The sequence below is a fragment of the Hevea brasiliensis genome, chromosome 14 (genome assembly GCF_030052815.1).
Source record: "Hevea brasiliensis isolate MT/VB/25A 57/8 chromosome 14, ASM3005281v1, whole genome shotgun sequence".
Lineage (NCBI taxonomy): Eukaryota > Viridiplantae > Streptophyta > Magnoliopsida > Malpighiales > Euphorbiaceae > Hevea > Hevea brasiliensis.
In genome coordinates this window covers 20896888-20911875 of record NC_079506.1, presented here as the reverse complement: position 1 = coordinate 20911875, position 14988 = coordinate 20896888, and the positions used below count along the sequence as shown (strand labels likewise).

The 14988-nt window shown below is 35.0% G+C and overlaps 4 protein-coding genes across 4 annotated transcripts; 2 read left to right on the top strand and 2 right to left on the bottom strand.

The window, feature by feature from the left end:
* Positions 1 to 1726: 1726 nt before the first annotated feature.
* LOC131172887 (squalene epoxidase 1-like) lies at positions 1727 to 2617 on the bottom strand. The gene is made up of 4 exons (XM_058134422.1): positions 2575 to 2617; positions 2401 to 2525; positions 1961 to 2239; positions 1727 to 1855 (listed from the first exon to the last, which is right to left on the bottom strand). The coding sequence occupies exons 1-4, from the start codon at positions 2615 to 2617 to the stop codon at positions 1727 to 1729; spliced, it is 576 nt and encodes a 191-aa protein (XP_057990405.1).
* A 664-nt stretch (positions 2618 to 3281) lies between these two features.
* LOC131172886 (disease resistance protein RGA2-like) lies at positions 3282 to 4205 on the top strand. The gene has a single exon (XM_058134421.1). The coding sequence runs from the start codon at positions 3282 to 3284 to the stop codon at positions 4203 to 4205; it is 924 nt and encodes a 307-aa protein (XP_057990404.1).
* An 11-nt stretch (positions 4206 to 4216) lies between these two features.
* On the top strand, positions 4217 to 6144 carry LOC131172885 (disease resistance protein RGA2-like). The gene is made up of 2 exons (XM_058134420.1): positions 4217 to 4843; positions 4957 to 6144. Exons 1-2 carry the CDS (start codon positions 4217 to 4219, stop codon positions 6142 to 6144), a joined length of 1815 nt encoding a protein of 604 aa, XP_057990403.1.
* A 3653-nt stretch (positions 6145 to 9797) lies between these two features.
* LOC110635158 (zinc finger A20 and AN1 domain-containing stress-associated protein 5-like) lies at positions 9798 to 10354 on the bottom strand. The gene has a single exon (XM_021784374.2). The coding sequence runs from the start codon at positions 10230 to 10232 to the stop codon at positions 9798 to 9800; it is 435 nt and encodes a 144-aa protein (XP_021640066.1). The 5' UTR covers positions 10233 to 10354.
* Between the last annotated feature and the right edge of the window lie 4634 nt (positions 10355 to 14988).

Genomic DNA, 14988 nt, shown 5'->3' with positions numbered 1-14988 from the left:
TTTCTAGTTTTAATAAATCCTGATAACTAATTAAAAAACAAATCAAAGTTCATTGCTATCATAACATGATTTTCAATTGATTTTTACCTCATTAGGGTGGACTATGACCATTTCTTAGTCAATAACATATTAATAATTAAGGCCTAATTTCCAAGAAACAATGCCTTTCTTCCTTCCACATGGGCAATTGAGATATGTCATTATCTATCAAACAAATCTCCATTAACCCATCCCATTGCTCAACCTTTGGTGGCTTTGTCAACCCCATACCCCCATTAATAAGAAACAATACTTGAGCTTCCTCAGGTAGGATGTTATCCATCAAACTCTCAAAAGAACACACAAAGTGCTCTGAGAAAAATAATTCTGATGAAAATTTTATGAACTGAAAACTAAAACTTGATTGGTGTTTATAGAATTCTAGACTCTAAACCTAATAGGAAAACAGACATACTAATTAGGAAGTTTAGGAATCCTAAATAAAAAAGGAAAATAATTAAATCCTATTTAGAATAGGAAAACTAAAATAAATCCTACTGCAGACAAATTCTTCAAATTTCTCAGATTTCGAACTGTGGGAAAAGTAACCCAAATAATGTTTTCAAACATGCCGGTGACAATGACTGCAAACAAAAGTTTCAAGGCAAACAGAAGTTCTTTTCTGAACCTTTGCTCCTCCATAAATCCCATTAATCCTGCCCACATCTGAATTTCCAATGCTTTCCATGACTCTCTTGAGATTACATTCCAATTTTTTTGAACTGTAGACACATCAAATTAATGGTAAGAGTAATTTTGGGTGAAAAATTAACTGCTCTCCTGAACTGGTGCAACTTCTGGTTCTGTTTTTTGTGATCCTGCTATGCTTTGATTATAGTCCCAGTCTGAAATCTCACCTTCAGATAGTATAAATTCTGGGATGTAGCTTGCTTCTACCTGCTGTGTGATTGAAGGAATGAGCCTTGTGCAGCTGTCGCTCTACAGATGCCTTACGGTGTTGGATAGCGCTGCAAAGCTACATACTATTTTTATCTTGAAATATTTTTTATTCCAAGAGATTTTTTTTTTATAAAATTATGATACCAAACTTTTTGGTAAGGCAATCAATTTTTAGGTTTCAAATACTATAAAATATTAATTTCATATATATATTAAAATAAAATTGTTAAGTTCAATATTATCTATTACTAATAATTAAATTTATAAAAAATATAAACTAAAATAAAATCTTAAATACTTTAAAATTTATAAATTCTAAATATTTTTTTCTTTTTAAATAAAATTATTATTTTTAATTATACCATGTGTTTATTAATTACGCATCCAAGTGTCAAGTTTTCGTAATTATTTTTCAGTATTAAGCTTATTTACTTTAAATATTTATTAAAAATAAATAAATTTTTTTTAAAGGAGCCAACCAATAAAAAAATTTCATGAAAAAAATTCTATACTCATCTTTAACTCTTTTTTTTTTTTTTTGGTAATGAATAATTTCTAAAAAAATCAAAGTTCATTGCTAAGAAGTAAAATCAAAGTCCTTAAGATGAGTATAAAATCACTAAACTAAATCTCATTGATAAAATATGAAGTAATTATATTTACACGTGTTCCAGCCAAAGAAAATCTATTAAGAATCTAATATAAAAATTTACATAGCGTAGCTCATCTCCTAAATTGTTAGGTTTTCTCCAAAAACAAGATGCACTGCTACCAATTTTCTTTGATTTCAAATCTTTGCATTTCTTGTTCTCAAACAACTTGAGATCTGCAATGGGTGAGCATTGTAGGGAAGAACATTTGTCGAACTCCTTTTGCCTTTAGCCTTTATGATAGGGAAAATGATTACTAATGCAACCTAAAGAAAGAAAAGAATATGATAGAAATTAGAAATTTAAGTATATATTAATGGAAGTCATTTTAAATATAGGAAATCATCGAAAGTACTATTAGCAATACACACCGAGATCATTCTAGCTCCAATCCACATGCGTGGAATTGAAGGAAATGGAACTATTAAGCGGCTGACGCCATAGATAGCCACCGCAAAGAAATGGAGAACCAATTTCAATGGACGAGGATTTAGACCAGAGAGTAAAGCAATAGGTCCATTCGAAAATACACCTCCAAGAGTCAAATAGTCAAAACATGCTTCACGCATTTCATTTCTTGCAGGATCAGTTGATGCACTTAAAACCTTGTATAAGGCTCCAGCCAAAGTATTTATGGTAGATGCCACAGGCTGAATGGAAGTGGATATAAAGGGTTAGCACCAATTTTAATTTCACCGTTGTGGCCAAGAGTACTGCCCTATTGTTTATCCAAACTAGATCCCAAATAATTTAAGTCTTGAAATTATAAAAACAATGCTCATATGTAACTTGTGAAAAATCATTTAATCACCTTGCGTAGAGTGTAGAAAGGTTCAAGATACTTGCAAAGGGAATATACATTGCTTAGATCATGGAAAGGCCTCAGAAGATTCCTCAATACAACAATATCAGATAGCGCAACTGTCATTCCTCCTCCTGTTAAAGGGTGTCTCATGTTAAAATGCATCCCCTAACAGAAGAGCACCAGGAGTGGGATAAGGAGCAGCAGGCATGCTTCTATTAGGCATTGTTCTTATGTTTCCTTTGCTAATTGCAAAATCAAAAGCATCACGTAGCTCTTGGGGAATTTGAAACACATATAAAAGCTCTTGATTATCCTAAAGATTCAAAGATAAATGACTTGTCAAATATATGTGAAATTTCATATTAAAAAGTTCAAAGCATCATAAATCAAGTTATTTTTATGAGCTTCTTATTAGAAACACATCAATCTTCTTATTAGAAAAAAAAAAAAAAAAGAAACGTTAGCTTCCTTTCATTCATTCTACCTTTCATTCCTCCATTGATTTTTGTGATACGAATGGCAGACATAGTCCTTTCACCAGTTCTACAGGTGATCTTTGACAGATTAGCATCTCCAATCCTACAAGTGCTTGGTGACAGATGGGACCTCAAAGATAACTTTCAGAATCTACAGCAAGCCTTATTAATGGCACAAGCAGTTCTTGAAGAGGCAGAAGACCAACAGGTCAGCAATAAAGCTGTCAAAGCTTGGCTGTTGAAACTTAAGACTGCAGCTTATGATGCTGAAGATCCGCTTGACAAGTTTGCAGCTCGTCTGAAGAAATCTGATGCACAGGAACACACATTTCTAGCTTCTTTGATGCAAAAAAGATTGTATTGGAAGCAGATGAGGTGAGGAAAAAGCTTCAGGAACTGCAAATGGTAGCAATGGAGGGTTCTAACTTCCATTTTCAACAGGGTAATATGGTAGCAGCTAGTCAATTTGATGAGAGAGAAACAGGCCGTTTTGTCACTGAATCAGAAATCTATGGAAGCAACAAAGATAAGGAGGAGATTGTAAAACTGTTATTGTCGCGTGAAGAAACCAACAAAGCAAATTTGTCCTTTATTCCGATCATTGGAATGGGAGGACTAGGAAAGACAACTCTTGCTCAGTTAGCATACAATGATGATGAAGTAACACAACATTTTGATATTAAAATATGGGTTTTTGTTTCAGCTGATTTTGATGCAAGAAGGATAATTAAGGAAGCTATTGAGTCTGTAACAATGGAGAAATGTGATAGTTTGGTCGTAAATGTGCTTCAGTCCAAGCTCTGGGCATTGCTGCACAGGAAAAAGTACCTATTCGTGTTGGATGATGTTTGGACTGAAGATCAGAAGTCATGGGACAAACTAAAACCTCTATTAAGGGGAGGCATGGATGGGAGTAAAATCATTATCACTACCCGCAACGAAAAGGTTGCACTTACAACAAGCTCCCCAACTTATCCATACCATTTGAAAGGACTGGACGAGGATGATTGCTGGCAGTTGTTCAAGCATCAAGCTTTCCCACAAGGAGAAGAAAGTAAGTGTCAGAACCTTGTACTGATAGGAAAGGAGATTATTAAGAAATGTGGAGGTGTTCCATTGGCAGTAAAAACATTGGGAAGTTTGATGTGCTTTCAGAAACACGCAAGGGAGTGGCTATTTGTTCAAAACAGTGACCTGAGGAATTTAGATGTCTACCATAAAGAAATTTTACCTGCAATGAAATTGAGTTACCTTCTTTTACCATCTCACCTCAAACACTGCTTTGCTTCTGCTCAATTTTCCCCAAAGGATATGAAATCAAGAAGGAGAAACTAATCCAAATGTGGATGGCAGAAGGCTTAATTCTGTCTGATGGAAAAAGAAAACCGCTGGAGAAAATCAGCGAGGAGCACTTCCAGGATTTGATGTGGATGTCTTTCTTCCAAGACTCAGGAGATTTTGACAATGGGGACATAAGTGGATACAGAATGCACAAAATCATTCATGACCTTGCACAATCTGTTGCAGGAAATGAGTCTATTATTCTAGAGAAAGGTCTTCCATCAGGTAGTCTTGCTCAAACTCGCCATGCTTCTGTGATTTGTGATTTTAAGTCCCCTGAAATCCCTCAAGCTTTATGTGAGGCAAAACATTTGCGAACTCTCGTACTGTTTCCTGGAGGTGACACCACAGAGTTTCTCAATCAATTGTTTAAAAGTTGTCCATCTTTGCGTGTGTTAGATACGAATAGATCTGGCCTTCATTTGGTTCACTCGATTCGTAACTTCCTGTACTTGAGATATCTTGATCTTTCTTACACACTGATCAGGTTCTTGCCTTATGGCACTGTTGAACAACTGCCATTTTTGCAAACTTTGAATCTTTGTGGTTGCTATAACCTCAAGGAATTGCCTCTTATTGCAAAAATGATGAGCCTAAGACATCTCAATATACCTGAATGCGAATCACTGACTGCATGTCACCTTTTTTTGATGCATTGTATAAAAAATATGGATGTTCCTTAAGTACGACAGCCCAACATGAAAAATTCATTAACTCAACGTTTCAGCCTGGATCCTCTAATCAGCTGCAGACATTGCCAACAATTATGGTTGGTGGTTTTCTAGACCTTATGTTTCTAGGAAGCTTAAACCTTCGAGGTGAGCTAAAGATCATACATTTGGAGAATGTGAGTAATTCAAATGATACAAAGAATGCCAATTTGATGGAGAAAGACGGCCTTGATTCTTTAGGACTATACTGGAGGGAGAAAGATGACAGTTCCATCCTAAAGCTGATGCAGGAGGACTTAAAACCTACATTCTTCAAACGAGAACAGCAACAATCAGCTGGATCATCAGAGCAGCACCAACCTGATGCTAATGCAGCAGAAGAAGTTGTCAAAGGCCTCCAACCGCACCAAAATTTGAAGATACTAGTTGTGGAAGGTTATCCAGGAAAAAGATTTCCACATTGGACAGTTCCAAATCTAACAAAGGTTGATTTGAGAGATCGCCTGAATTGCAATTGTCTTGCTGTCCTAGGGAATCTACTATTTCTTAAGACTCTCTTCCTGCATGGAATGCTTTCTCTGAAGCATATTGGGACGGAGTTCTATGGCGAAGACACTAGGCAACTGTTCCCTTCACTCGAAGAGCTTGTTCTCAGTGATTTCCTTAATCTGCAAGAATGGCTTGGTCCAGACGGCAAAGATACCTTCCCTAAGTTGAGCAAATTAATTGTCAAGAGATGCCCCAAGCTTACTTCAATGCCATTACTTGCCTCTCTTCTACACTTGGAATTACGGGACTGTAGTGAAGTTCTATTTAATTCCATTAGGAGTGCCTCTCTTACAGTTCTTGCTATTGAGAAAATAGCAGACTTTTCACCCTTATCAGGAGGGATCCTTGTAAACAATCCTTTTCTTTCTTCTTTGGAGATCACAGCTTGCCAAGCGCTTTGTTTTCCGCCATCAGAATTGGGAAACCTCGCTACTCTCAAGTCACTGAAAATTCGTTGGTGTGAAGAGCTCTCCTCTTTCCAACAAGGTTTCCAGAACCTCAAGGCTCTAGAATTCTTGGAAATTTGTAATTGTCTCAGTATAATTTCTATACCAGAGGGGATTGGAAGCTTGACTTCCCTCAGAAGTTTGTCCATAGAGAACTGTGATAATCTGACATCATTACCTTTGAGTTTGAAAAATCTCAAATGCCTTGAGCACTTGACCATCATGACATGTCCAAATCTTGTGTCTTTGCCAGAGGACATGCATTGACTTTCTGCTTTTCAAAGTTTGACCATCTTAAGCTGTCCCCAGGTCTTATCTGTGCCTGAAGAGTTGCAATATATCACAACAACGCATTGAAGAGTTATGCTGGTCTAACAGCTTTGCCAAAATGAATTGGGAATACTGTCACTCTGATCTTTGATAATCTCTGACTGCTATAACCTGAAACAATTGCTACAGGGTCTGAAACTTCTAACTGCTCTACTGCATCTGTCAATCAAGGTTGTCCTGAAATTTTGGAAAGGCTACTGCATCTGTCAATCAAGGTTGTCCTGAAATTTTGGAAAGGTGTAAACAAGAAGTTGGTGATATTGGCCAGAAATATACCATGTCCTGCACAAAAATATTGGATCACCTGAGGTCAGTCAGTTGAATGAAGCAGGCAACTCATCTGCTTAATTTTATTCTGAAGTAACCAACTTCCTGTCCATTTTCATTAAAATTGTTATAATGGTGAATGAAAATGATTGCATTTCTTTCCATCTTCTATTGTTGCATGGCCCATCCTTGTTGCTTTGCATCTCAATTATCTCTGCACTGGTCAAATCACTGCTGTCTTTATAATTTCTCCAGGTAAAGGGAACAATTCTCAAGTATGAGCAAGGATACTGTTATAGAAACCTAGAAAATAATCAAGACAGTATATTTTTCCCGGAATTTTTTTTGGTGGTTAAATTCAATGCCTTCCAGCTACAAAGCCACTTGCAGGGTTGATTTTGTGCCTAAAAAATCATAAGATTGTTGGTATTGAATTGAAAGTTAATGAAGTTTTAACCTCTCTTTTTATGTGAGGATGATGTGGGAACACCAAAGGAACAAAAAGAAAAGGTAAAATGAAAAGGATGGTATTGATGAATAAACCTCCCAAATACAGAATCCTGACAAAAAATAAAGGTTATGAAATCCTACATTACTTTCTCAGTGCCTATTCCTATTCTTGTAAGAAGACCACATTCTTTATTCGTGGATGCTGTTAATCCTCAACATAAACCAACACAACAAGAATAAAAGCCATAGTATCTAAGCAATTGGGAAGTCATTGTATAATAAGCAAAGATTCTTAAATTTCTCAGTGCCTTTGAATTACATGAATGAAGATATGACAAATAATAATATAAACAGAGTAAAAATACAAGCATACTTCTCCATGTGAAAACTTCTCCAAAACAGATGACAAGGCCTCTTCTGAGAGAACAATGTCAAACGGGAAGTCATGTTGCCTATCCTATACCTTTAGCAACAGACTATATAGAGTTATATACAACTGGGTCCTGCTTTATCAATAAAATCAATGTTATTTTGGTCATGAAACTGGCAAAATTAACAAACAGGTTCAAATCCTTCTATGACTTTTCAATCCATGTTAATTTCGAATAAGACCATTAAACATAAACATATATGCATACATTTTTATCAGTGAGTGGCCTATAAATCCATGTCAAACTTATGTTCGTGTTTTAGAAAGTGATTGAAACTTAACGCCTTAAGCAGCAAGGCCTAATATGTAGAGCTTAATGACTTAAATGTGTGTGGCATAGTTTGTTAAGAGAGCAAAAATTTACAAGAGATTAAGGTCATGGCAGGATCTCACCCTTCAAAGAGAGCAGGTCCCTCAATCCAGAAAGAGAAATCTTAATGATACATAGCTCCATCTTGCACATCGTCTGCAGTTTCCTCTGATTTGATGGAGTTGATGTTTGAATCAGAACTTCTAGATACACTGAGAGAAACATTCTGTTATGGATGGGTTGCTGCTCTCGAGCTCTTGTCGACGACAAGGAAAGAGGCACCGTAATCAGAAACTGAAAGACAGCAGGTGCAATTGGGGTTTTGCGAGAATTGATTTGAGTGAGGATGTGTTTAAGGCCCTACTATGGTAGAAGACAGAGATGGACAATGTATTTCGCGAAGGAGAAAGATGGCTACCGGATTGTGCGAATTGAAAGGCGCAAGTTTTGGGCATTCCACCTTACAATTTATCTTCCCCTTCAATTCATGGCAAAAATGGCGGCCGGGAAGGATGTTTCAGTGTCTACAGGAGGTGGGGGAAGGATTATTGGGTCAGGTCGGCGTCAGAATCGACATGAACGGCGAGGGGTAAAAATGGCAGCGACGACTATTGTCTCACTATCTTCCGTTCGCTCGAAATTTCGATAAATTAAATTCCAGCTGAACCTCACCGAAGCCAACAATGAACGGCTAAAGAGGGGGGGTAAATTATACCAACCGTTCCGTTGTTTATTTCATTTCAGCCGGTTAATTTAAATTTATTAAAATAAAATTTCTTAATTTTAGATTTAATTTTGTTTAAGAAAAAAATCCTTAATAAGTTTTATGTTTATTTTTTAAAAAATTAATATTTTTTAAAGGAATTTTTTTTAAATTAAATAAAAATTAATAAATTTTATTTTAATAAAATAAAATTAAGTAACCCATATAAAATAATTACATAAATTAAAAGATAATTAATGTAATTTACTTGAAAAAAGATAGGAGTTAAAAATAAAAATAGCTTTTTTCAAGAGAGAGCTTTGCATTATCTAGAAACCCCTCTTTGCCAAGTGCTTTTTATAATTTTATGGCATTTGAAAAAACAATTTATATATTGAAAGTATTTATAATTTTGGGTGGTAGGTCAAGTGGGTTTCAAAATCTCGACTTATATTTCTCTGTCATTTATTTATGAACAGGACTATTGTCAAATGTATCACTTTTCAGCAATTTCACAGGCTTTCGCAAGAGATTCCTACCATACACCATCAAGTTGCGCACATAAAAGCCAACTTTATTGTTTTTTGTGTTGAAAAGGGTTTTGCATAAATCACGTACCCTAGCAGCTCCCTGTCTGCCCGTCATCTGTTAGTCCCACTTCTCTGCTACATCCCATCCAGCTGCCAATCATGATTTGGAACCATGGCTTGAGATTGGTCGTGTTTATAAATGACGACCAACACACGTCTCTTTTCTGTTTCACCCGTCTTATTAATACACCAAATCTCCATAATATCCAAAACTTATTAATCATTGATGCCAGTTTCCTCTCCTCCCCCTTCCTCTTCTTAATCCTTTCCTACTAACTTATGTCTCTCCTTTCCCCATGCTCTGTGTTTGACTCCAAAGTAAATATCATAATAAAGTCTAATAAAAGCATGCAAGCTCATCTGAAAGTCTAATAAAAGAATGCAAGCTACTCCTCATTCTATTCCAGTTGCTCTTCTATTGCAGGGGAAGAGTGACCATGGTACTCTTAGATATTGTTGTATCAAGGAATCTTCTCAAGCCTCAACTTGAGTTAAATAACGCATCTGCACTTTTCAAGTATCGACAAATCATTCTACACAATGGCAAGGTAGGCCAACTCACATGTCTCTTCTATGATGTCTTTCCACTTTCTATAATCTGCAAAGCAAAATTTCTAAATCTGAATTTATGATGGCCATCTATGGAAAATAATTGACATTGATTCTTTGGTATAGTATTCCTGGTTCATTTCTCATATTCCCTTGTGCTATGTACCACATTGCAGCGGGTTAAACAGTGATAAGAACCCATAACAGCTTATTAAGCAAAGACAAATCTGTGAATACGATAGATTGATAGAACAATACACAAAAGGGGAACAGGAAAAACAAAAACAAAAACTAGATCCTATCAAGCTTGAAAAGTGGATTTTGCTTGATTAAAAGCTGAAGACCAAACGTCTTAAAATCAAAAGTACAGGAGTGATCTTCAGGCAATCGATGGTAGACACAAAACATATTCCCACAACGGCAACTGAAACCCATTAATCCTTGGCGATTGTCGCAGCATGTGCACCTTGAACCATTGGCCAAAGAAAGCTGAGCCATGGAGGAAGCCAGTGCTCTGATTGCATAGTCTTGATTTTGGAATTCTCGATCAGATGAAGCAGCAGCAACAATATTTTCATTGGCCAAAGAAAGGTGGGCTATGGAGGAAGCCAGTGCGTTGATTTCATGCTCTTGCTTTTGGTATTCATTGTAGCAGTTAAAGCGCAAATTGAAATACTCTGCTGATCCATAGAAGCCACAGCCATTAGCGCAGAGTGGGTGATTCATGTTCTTGGTAGTTATAAATTACGAATGAGTTGAGAGATTTATATCTGTTAGAATTTCTAATCTTTGTGGATTTGAAAAACCATTTCAATACCAGAATTGGATTTAGGAGATAGGACAGTGTTAGGAGCAATGACTCTGGACACCACCAGGGTTTCCCATTTGTTAAGCGACAAGTCGTTCTACGAGGTGAAGTATGTCACTGTGCGACAGGCCGTTTCATGAAGGGCTCTACCGATTAATGACAAGTCGTTTGATGGTATGATTGCTATGATGATTTGGGTAAATGAAATTAGGACTGAGTATTCGGTTCAAACCGAACCAAACTTTGATTTCAGTTCGATTCTAAGCAATTTTGGTACAATTTTGATTCTAACTGCAATTCTTTTGTATTTTAATTTTTATTCTAATTTCATTTCACATCTCGATTTTTACACCTAAAAACTATAACATTTTTTTTTGTTCATTTTAAAATAGAAAATACAAAAATATGAAAACAACATTAAAAATAATAATAATACTAACATTAAAATATTAATATTAATATAAAAATACATTCTTTAATAAAAATTTTATATTATTTTTCACATATTTCTCAATTATATAGTCTTTAACTGAATATACATATTTAATTAAGAATTAAAAAGTATATTATATAATTGACAAGTGATTTAGTCATGTAATTAAAGATTATAAGATAATTTAATATATTTAATACTAAAATTATTTAAAAAAGTTAGAAAAATAAAAAAATATTAATATGCACTTATAATTAAAGATACATTAAATTATATATATATATTATTTTGTTGAAATTATAAAATATACCTGAAAAATATATAAAAAAAAAATCGGTTCTTTGGTTTAGTATGATTTGGTTCAGTTCTTGAGAAAGAACTAAAACTAAACCAAAATAATAAATATAAGTACAATTTAATACTGATTGATTCTTTTAATAATGATTTTCTTTTTTGGGATCTAATATGGTTCTTCGGTTCAGTTTGGATCCCGAGAAACCATGCACAATCCTATAGCCAACCACCCTATAGCCAACCACGATACAAGTAATACTTGATCTTACAGAAACATAAACTAGGACAGTGCATGGTGACACTCCAAATTTTGGAAACAATAGAGAAGCAACCATAATAATTAATAATATTTTAAAAAATGTGGTGTTAAATGACAAGTGGATGGAAACTTTTGTTCCCAATCAAAGATAATCTATTAGGAATCTAAAATAAAATTTGCACTGCTTAGCTCATCCTAAACTGTTAGCTTATCTAAAAATTAAAAAATGAAATGCTGCCAATTTTGATTGACTTAAAGTCTTTGCATTTTTTGCTCTCAAACAACTTGAGATCTGCAAAGGCCTTAGAAGATTCCTTAACACAACTATATCTGCAACAGTCATTCCTCCTCCTGTTAAAGGATGTCTCATGTTAAATGCATCTCCTAACAAAATAGTACCTGGAGTGGCATGAGGAGTAGCAGGCATGCTTCTATTAGGCATTGTTCTTATGTTTCCTTTCTTAATTGCAAAAACAAATGCATCACGTAGCTCTTGGGGAATCTGAAACATATATAAACGTTCTTGATTAGTTAAATATTCAAAGATAAATGATTTGTGAAATATATGAGTAATTTCACATTAGGAAGTCCAAAGCGTTACAAATAAATCATTTTTCAAATTAATTATATTATATATTTTTATTATTTAAATTAATTTTAATGTTTGTATAAATTTAAAATTCTTAGTCCTATTTATATTTAATTTTAATTAAATATAAAATTTTATAAAAATAAATTAACTAAACAAAGAAACTATAATATTTGAAAAATAAAAAATACAATTAATCTATAATATATACATATATAACTGCATTTGAAAAAAATAGTTTGGAAAAATTATTTTGTTATTTTAATATTCTAATAATTTGATTTTAGATCATTTTTAATATTCTTTAACTAATATATTAAAAAATAATTCGCGACAATGTCAAACGGACCCTTAATGTTGTATTTTAGTTGTATTACAGATCTTGTAACAATTAATGATATAATTAAAATTTGAATTGTGTACAAATTCCGCGTCTTGACAAACATTTTGGCATGTAAATTAATTTGGAGTTTCTAAAAGTAAGTGGGGTATGGCTTGCAAACCTTATTTTGTATATTCAAGTATTTGATACAATGAACGTAAATTAATGATTTAGTAAACATTGTTGTTATTTTTTGTGGCTTGAATTTTAGATATGTTTTCATAGGCCTAAATTGTGATCCGACTCAAAAGTTTTCACGCTGTGACCCGATTGAGATAAAAAGTGAGATCTGTGGTGGTAGTGGAGGGCACAGGCCAGTGTAAATATTGTAATATTCTACTCTTTGTGGTAGAGTTGTGAGATATTCTGGAAACACACTGGAGTTAGGTTTTGAGAGTTCTGAGTGATTGTATCTTGGTCTTTTCATCATAGTGAAACTTTTTCTCTTGTCTTGCCCGTGGACGTAGACCTTACGGTTAAACCATGTTAAATCCTGTGTTATTCTTCTTCTCTTTTCTATACTGTGTGATTGTGTGATTTGTGTGTGTGCCTTAGATTTGCTTGCCTGCCATAACAAACTGGTATCAGAGGTTTGTGCACAAAACGTAGGGCTTGCAGATGGCATTGTCTTCAATGAAGTATGAGATGGAGAAGTTTGATGGTGGATTGAGTTCAGTCTATGGAAGATTAAAATCAAATCTTCCTTGATCTTACAAGATCTATAGAAGGCAATCGAGGATAACTTTCCAGAAGGTATGAAAGAGGCGGAGAAGGCTGATCTGAAGGAGAGAGCCTTGAGTGCGATTTTCATGAGTATAACTGATAATGTCCTATGTGAGATTGTTGGTGAAAGCTCAGCGTCTGTGGCATGAAAGAAATTAGAGGAGTTGTGCTCTGCCAAATCGCTGACCAACTGCTTGTGTCTGAAGAAAAGGCTTTACAATCTGAGAATGAGTGAAGGTACGCCCATTAAAGAACATCTGGATGAATTTAATTCAATCATTATGAACCTGAAGAATATTGATATTGAGATTGATAGTGAGGATCAGGCCCTTATTATGTTATGTTTTTTGCCACCCTCCTATGAGACTTTTATTGATATTCTAATGTATGAGAAAGACAGTATTTCACTAGACGATATTAGTAATTCTCTAAAATCAAAGGAGTTGAAAAAGATTTTTCTAGATAATAGAGAAAGATTTGAGGGGGAAGGTATGGTGAGCAAGGAAAAAACACATTCAAGGAAGGATTTTTCCAGCAAGAAGAAATCTAAGGCCAGATCTAAGTCAAGAATGAAAAAGGCCAACTATTTTGAGTGCGGGGAGTAAGGTCACTACAGGAGAGACTATCCAAAGTTGAAAAATAAAAAGGGAAAGCAACTAGAAAGTTTTGTGAATGTGGTTGATAGTTTTATCTATTTTGATGGTGACGATAGTGCTGGGAAAATTTTATCTATGAGTTTAGATCATGGACAAAATTCCTGAATTCTTAATGCTAGTGCTACTTATAACATGTGTCCACACATAAACTAGTTTGTCACTTATAAACAGATGAGTGGCAAGGTGTTTCTAGGTAATGATCGTGCATTATATGTGAAAGGAATTAGTAACATCAGATTGTGGATGTTTGATGGCATTGTCAGAACTATAGACTGCTGGCATGTTCCAGGACTAAAGAGGAATCTGATTTCTCTTGGGACACTCGACTCTCATGGATTTAGATACCATGCAGAGAATGGAGTTCTCAAAGTGTGTAAGGGCTCTATGGTACTCATGAAGAGCAGTTTGGTTTCAAAATTGTATTTTCTTCAGGGTAGTACAGTTTCAGGGGAAGCTGCAATAGCATCCGAAAGCAATAATCGGAATCAAACTCAATTATGGCATCTGTGTCTTGGTCACATGAGTGAAAGAGCATTATCTGTGTTAAGCAAGCAGGATTTATTGGACGGGCAGAAAACAAAATCTGTAGACTTTTGTGAACACTGTGTATTTGGAAAACATACCAGGGTGAAGTTCAATAAAAAGGCAGTGCACAAGACCAGAGGAATGGTGGATTAAATCCACTCAGATCTATGGGGTCCTAACAGAATCCCTTCTAAGAGCGGTGCCAAGTACTTCATGACTTTGATTGATGATTACTCTCAGATGGTATGGGTGTATTTTCTGAAAACAAAAGATGAGGCATTTTCAACCTTTGTAAAGTGGAAGACAATGATTGAGAAGCAGATAAAAAAGAAGGTGAAGCATCTTAGAACTAATAAGGAGTTGGAATTTTGCAATCGTGAGTTTGATGTATTCTACAGCAATGAAGGTATAGTGAGACACTACACTTGTACAAGGACACCACAATAGAATGGTATTGTAGAACGCATGAACAGAATGCTTTGTGATAAAGCACAAAGCATGCTCTCACATTTAGGATTGGGAAAGGATTTCTAGGTGAAACAATTAATACAGCCTATTTCTTGGTTAATAGATCTTCATTTATAACTATTGAGTGCAAAACTCCTTTTGAGATTTGGTCCGGTTCACCTATTGATTACTCTCAGCTGAGAGTGTTTGGTTGCCCTACTTATGCTCATGTGAGAGATGGTAAGCTTGAGCCGAGGGCAAGAAAACGCATATTTCTAGGGTATGCATCTGGAGTGAAAGGTTACAGGTTATGGTGCAATGATCCAAAGTCTCTAGGATTAATTATCAGCAGGGATATGATATTTA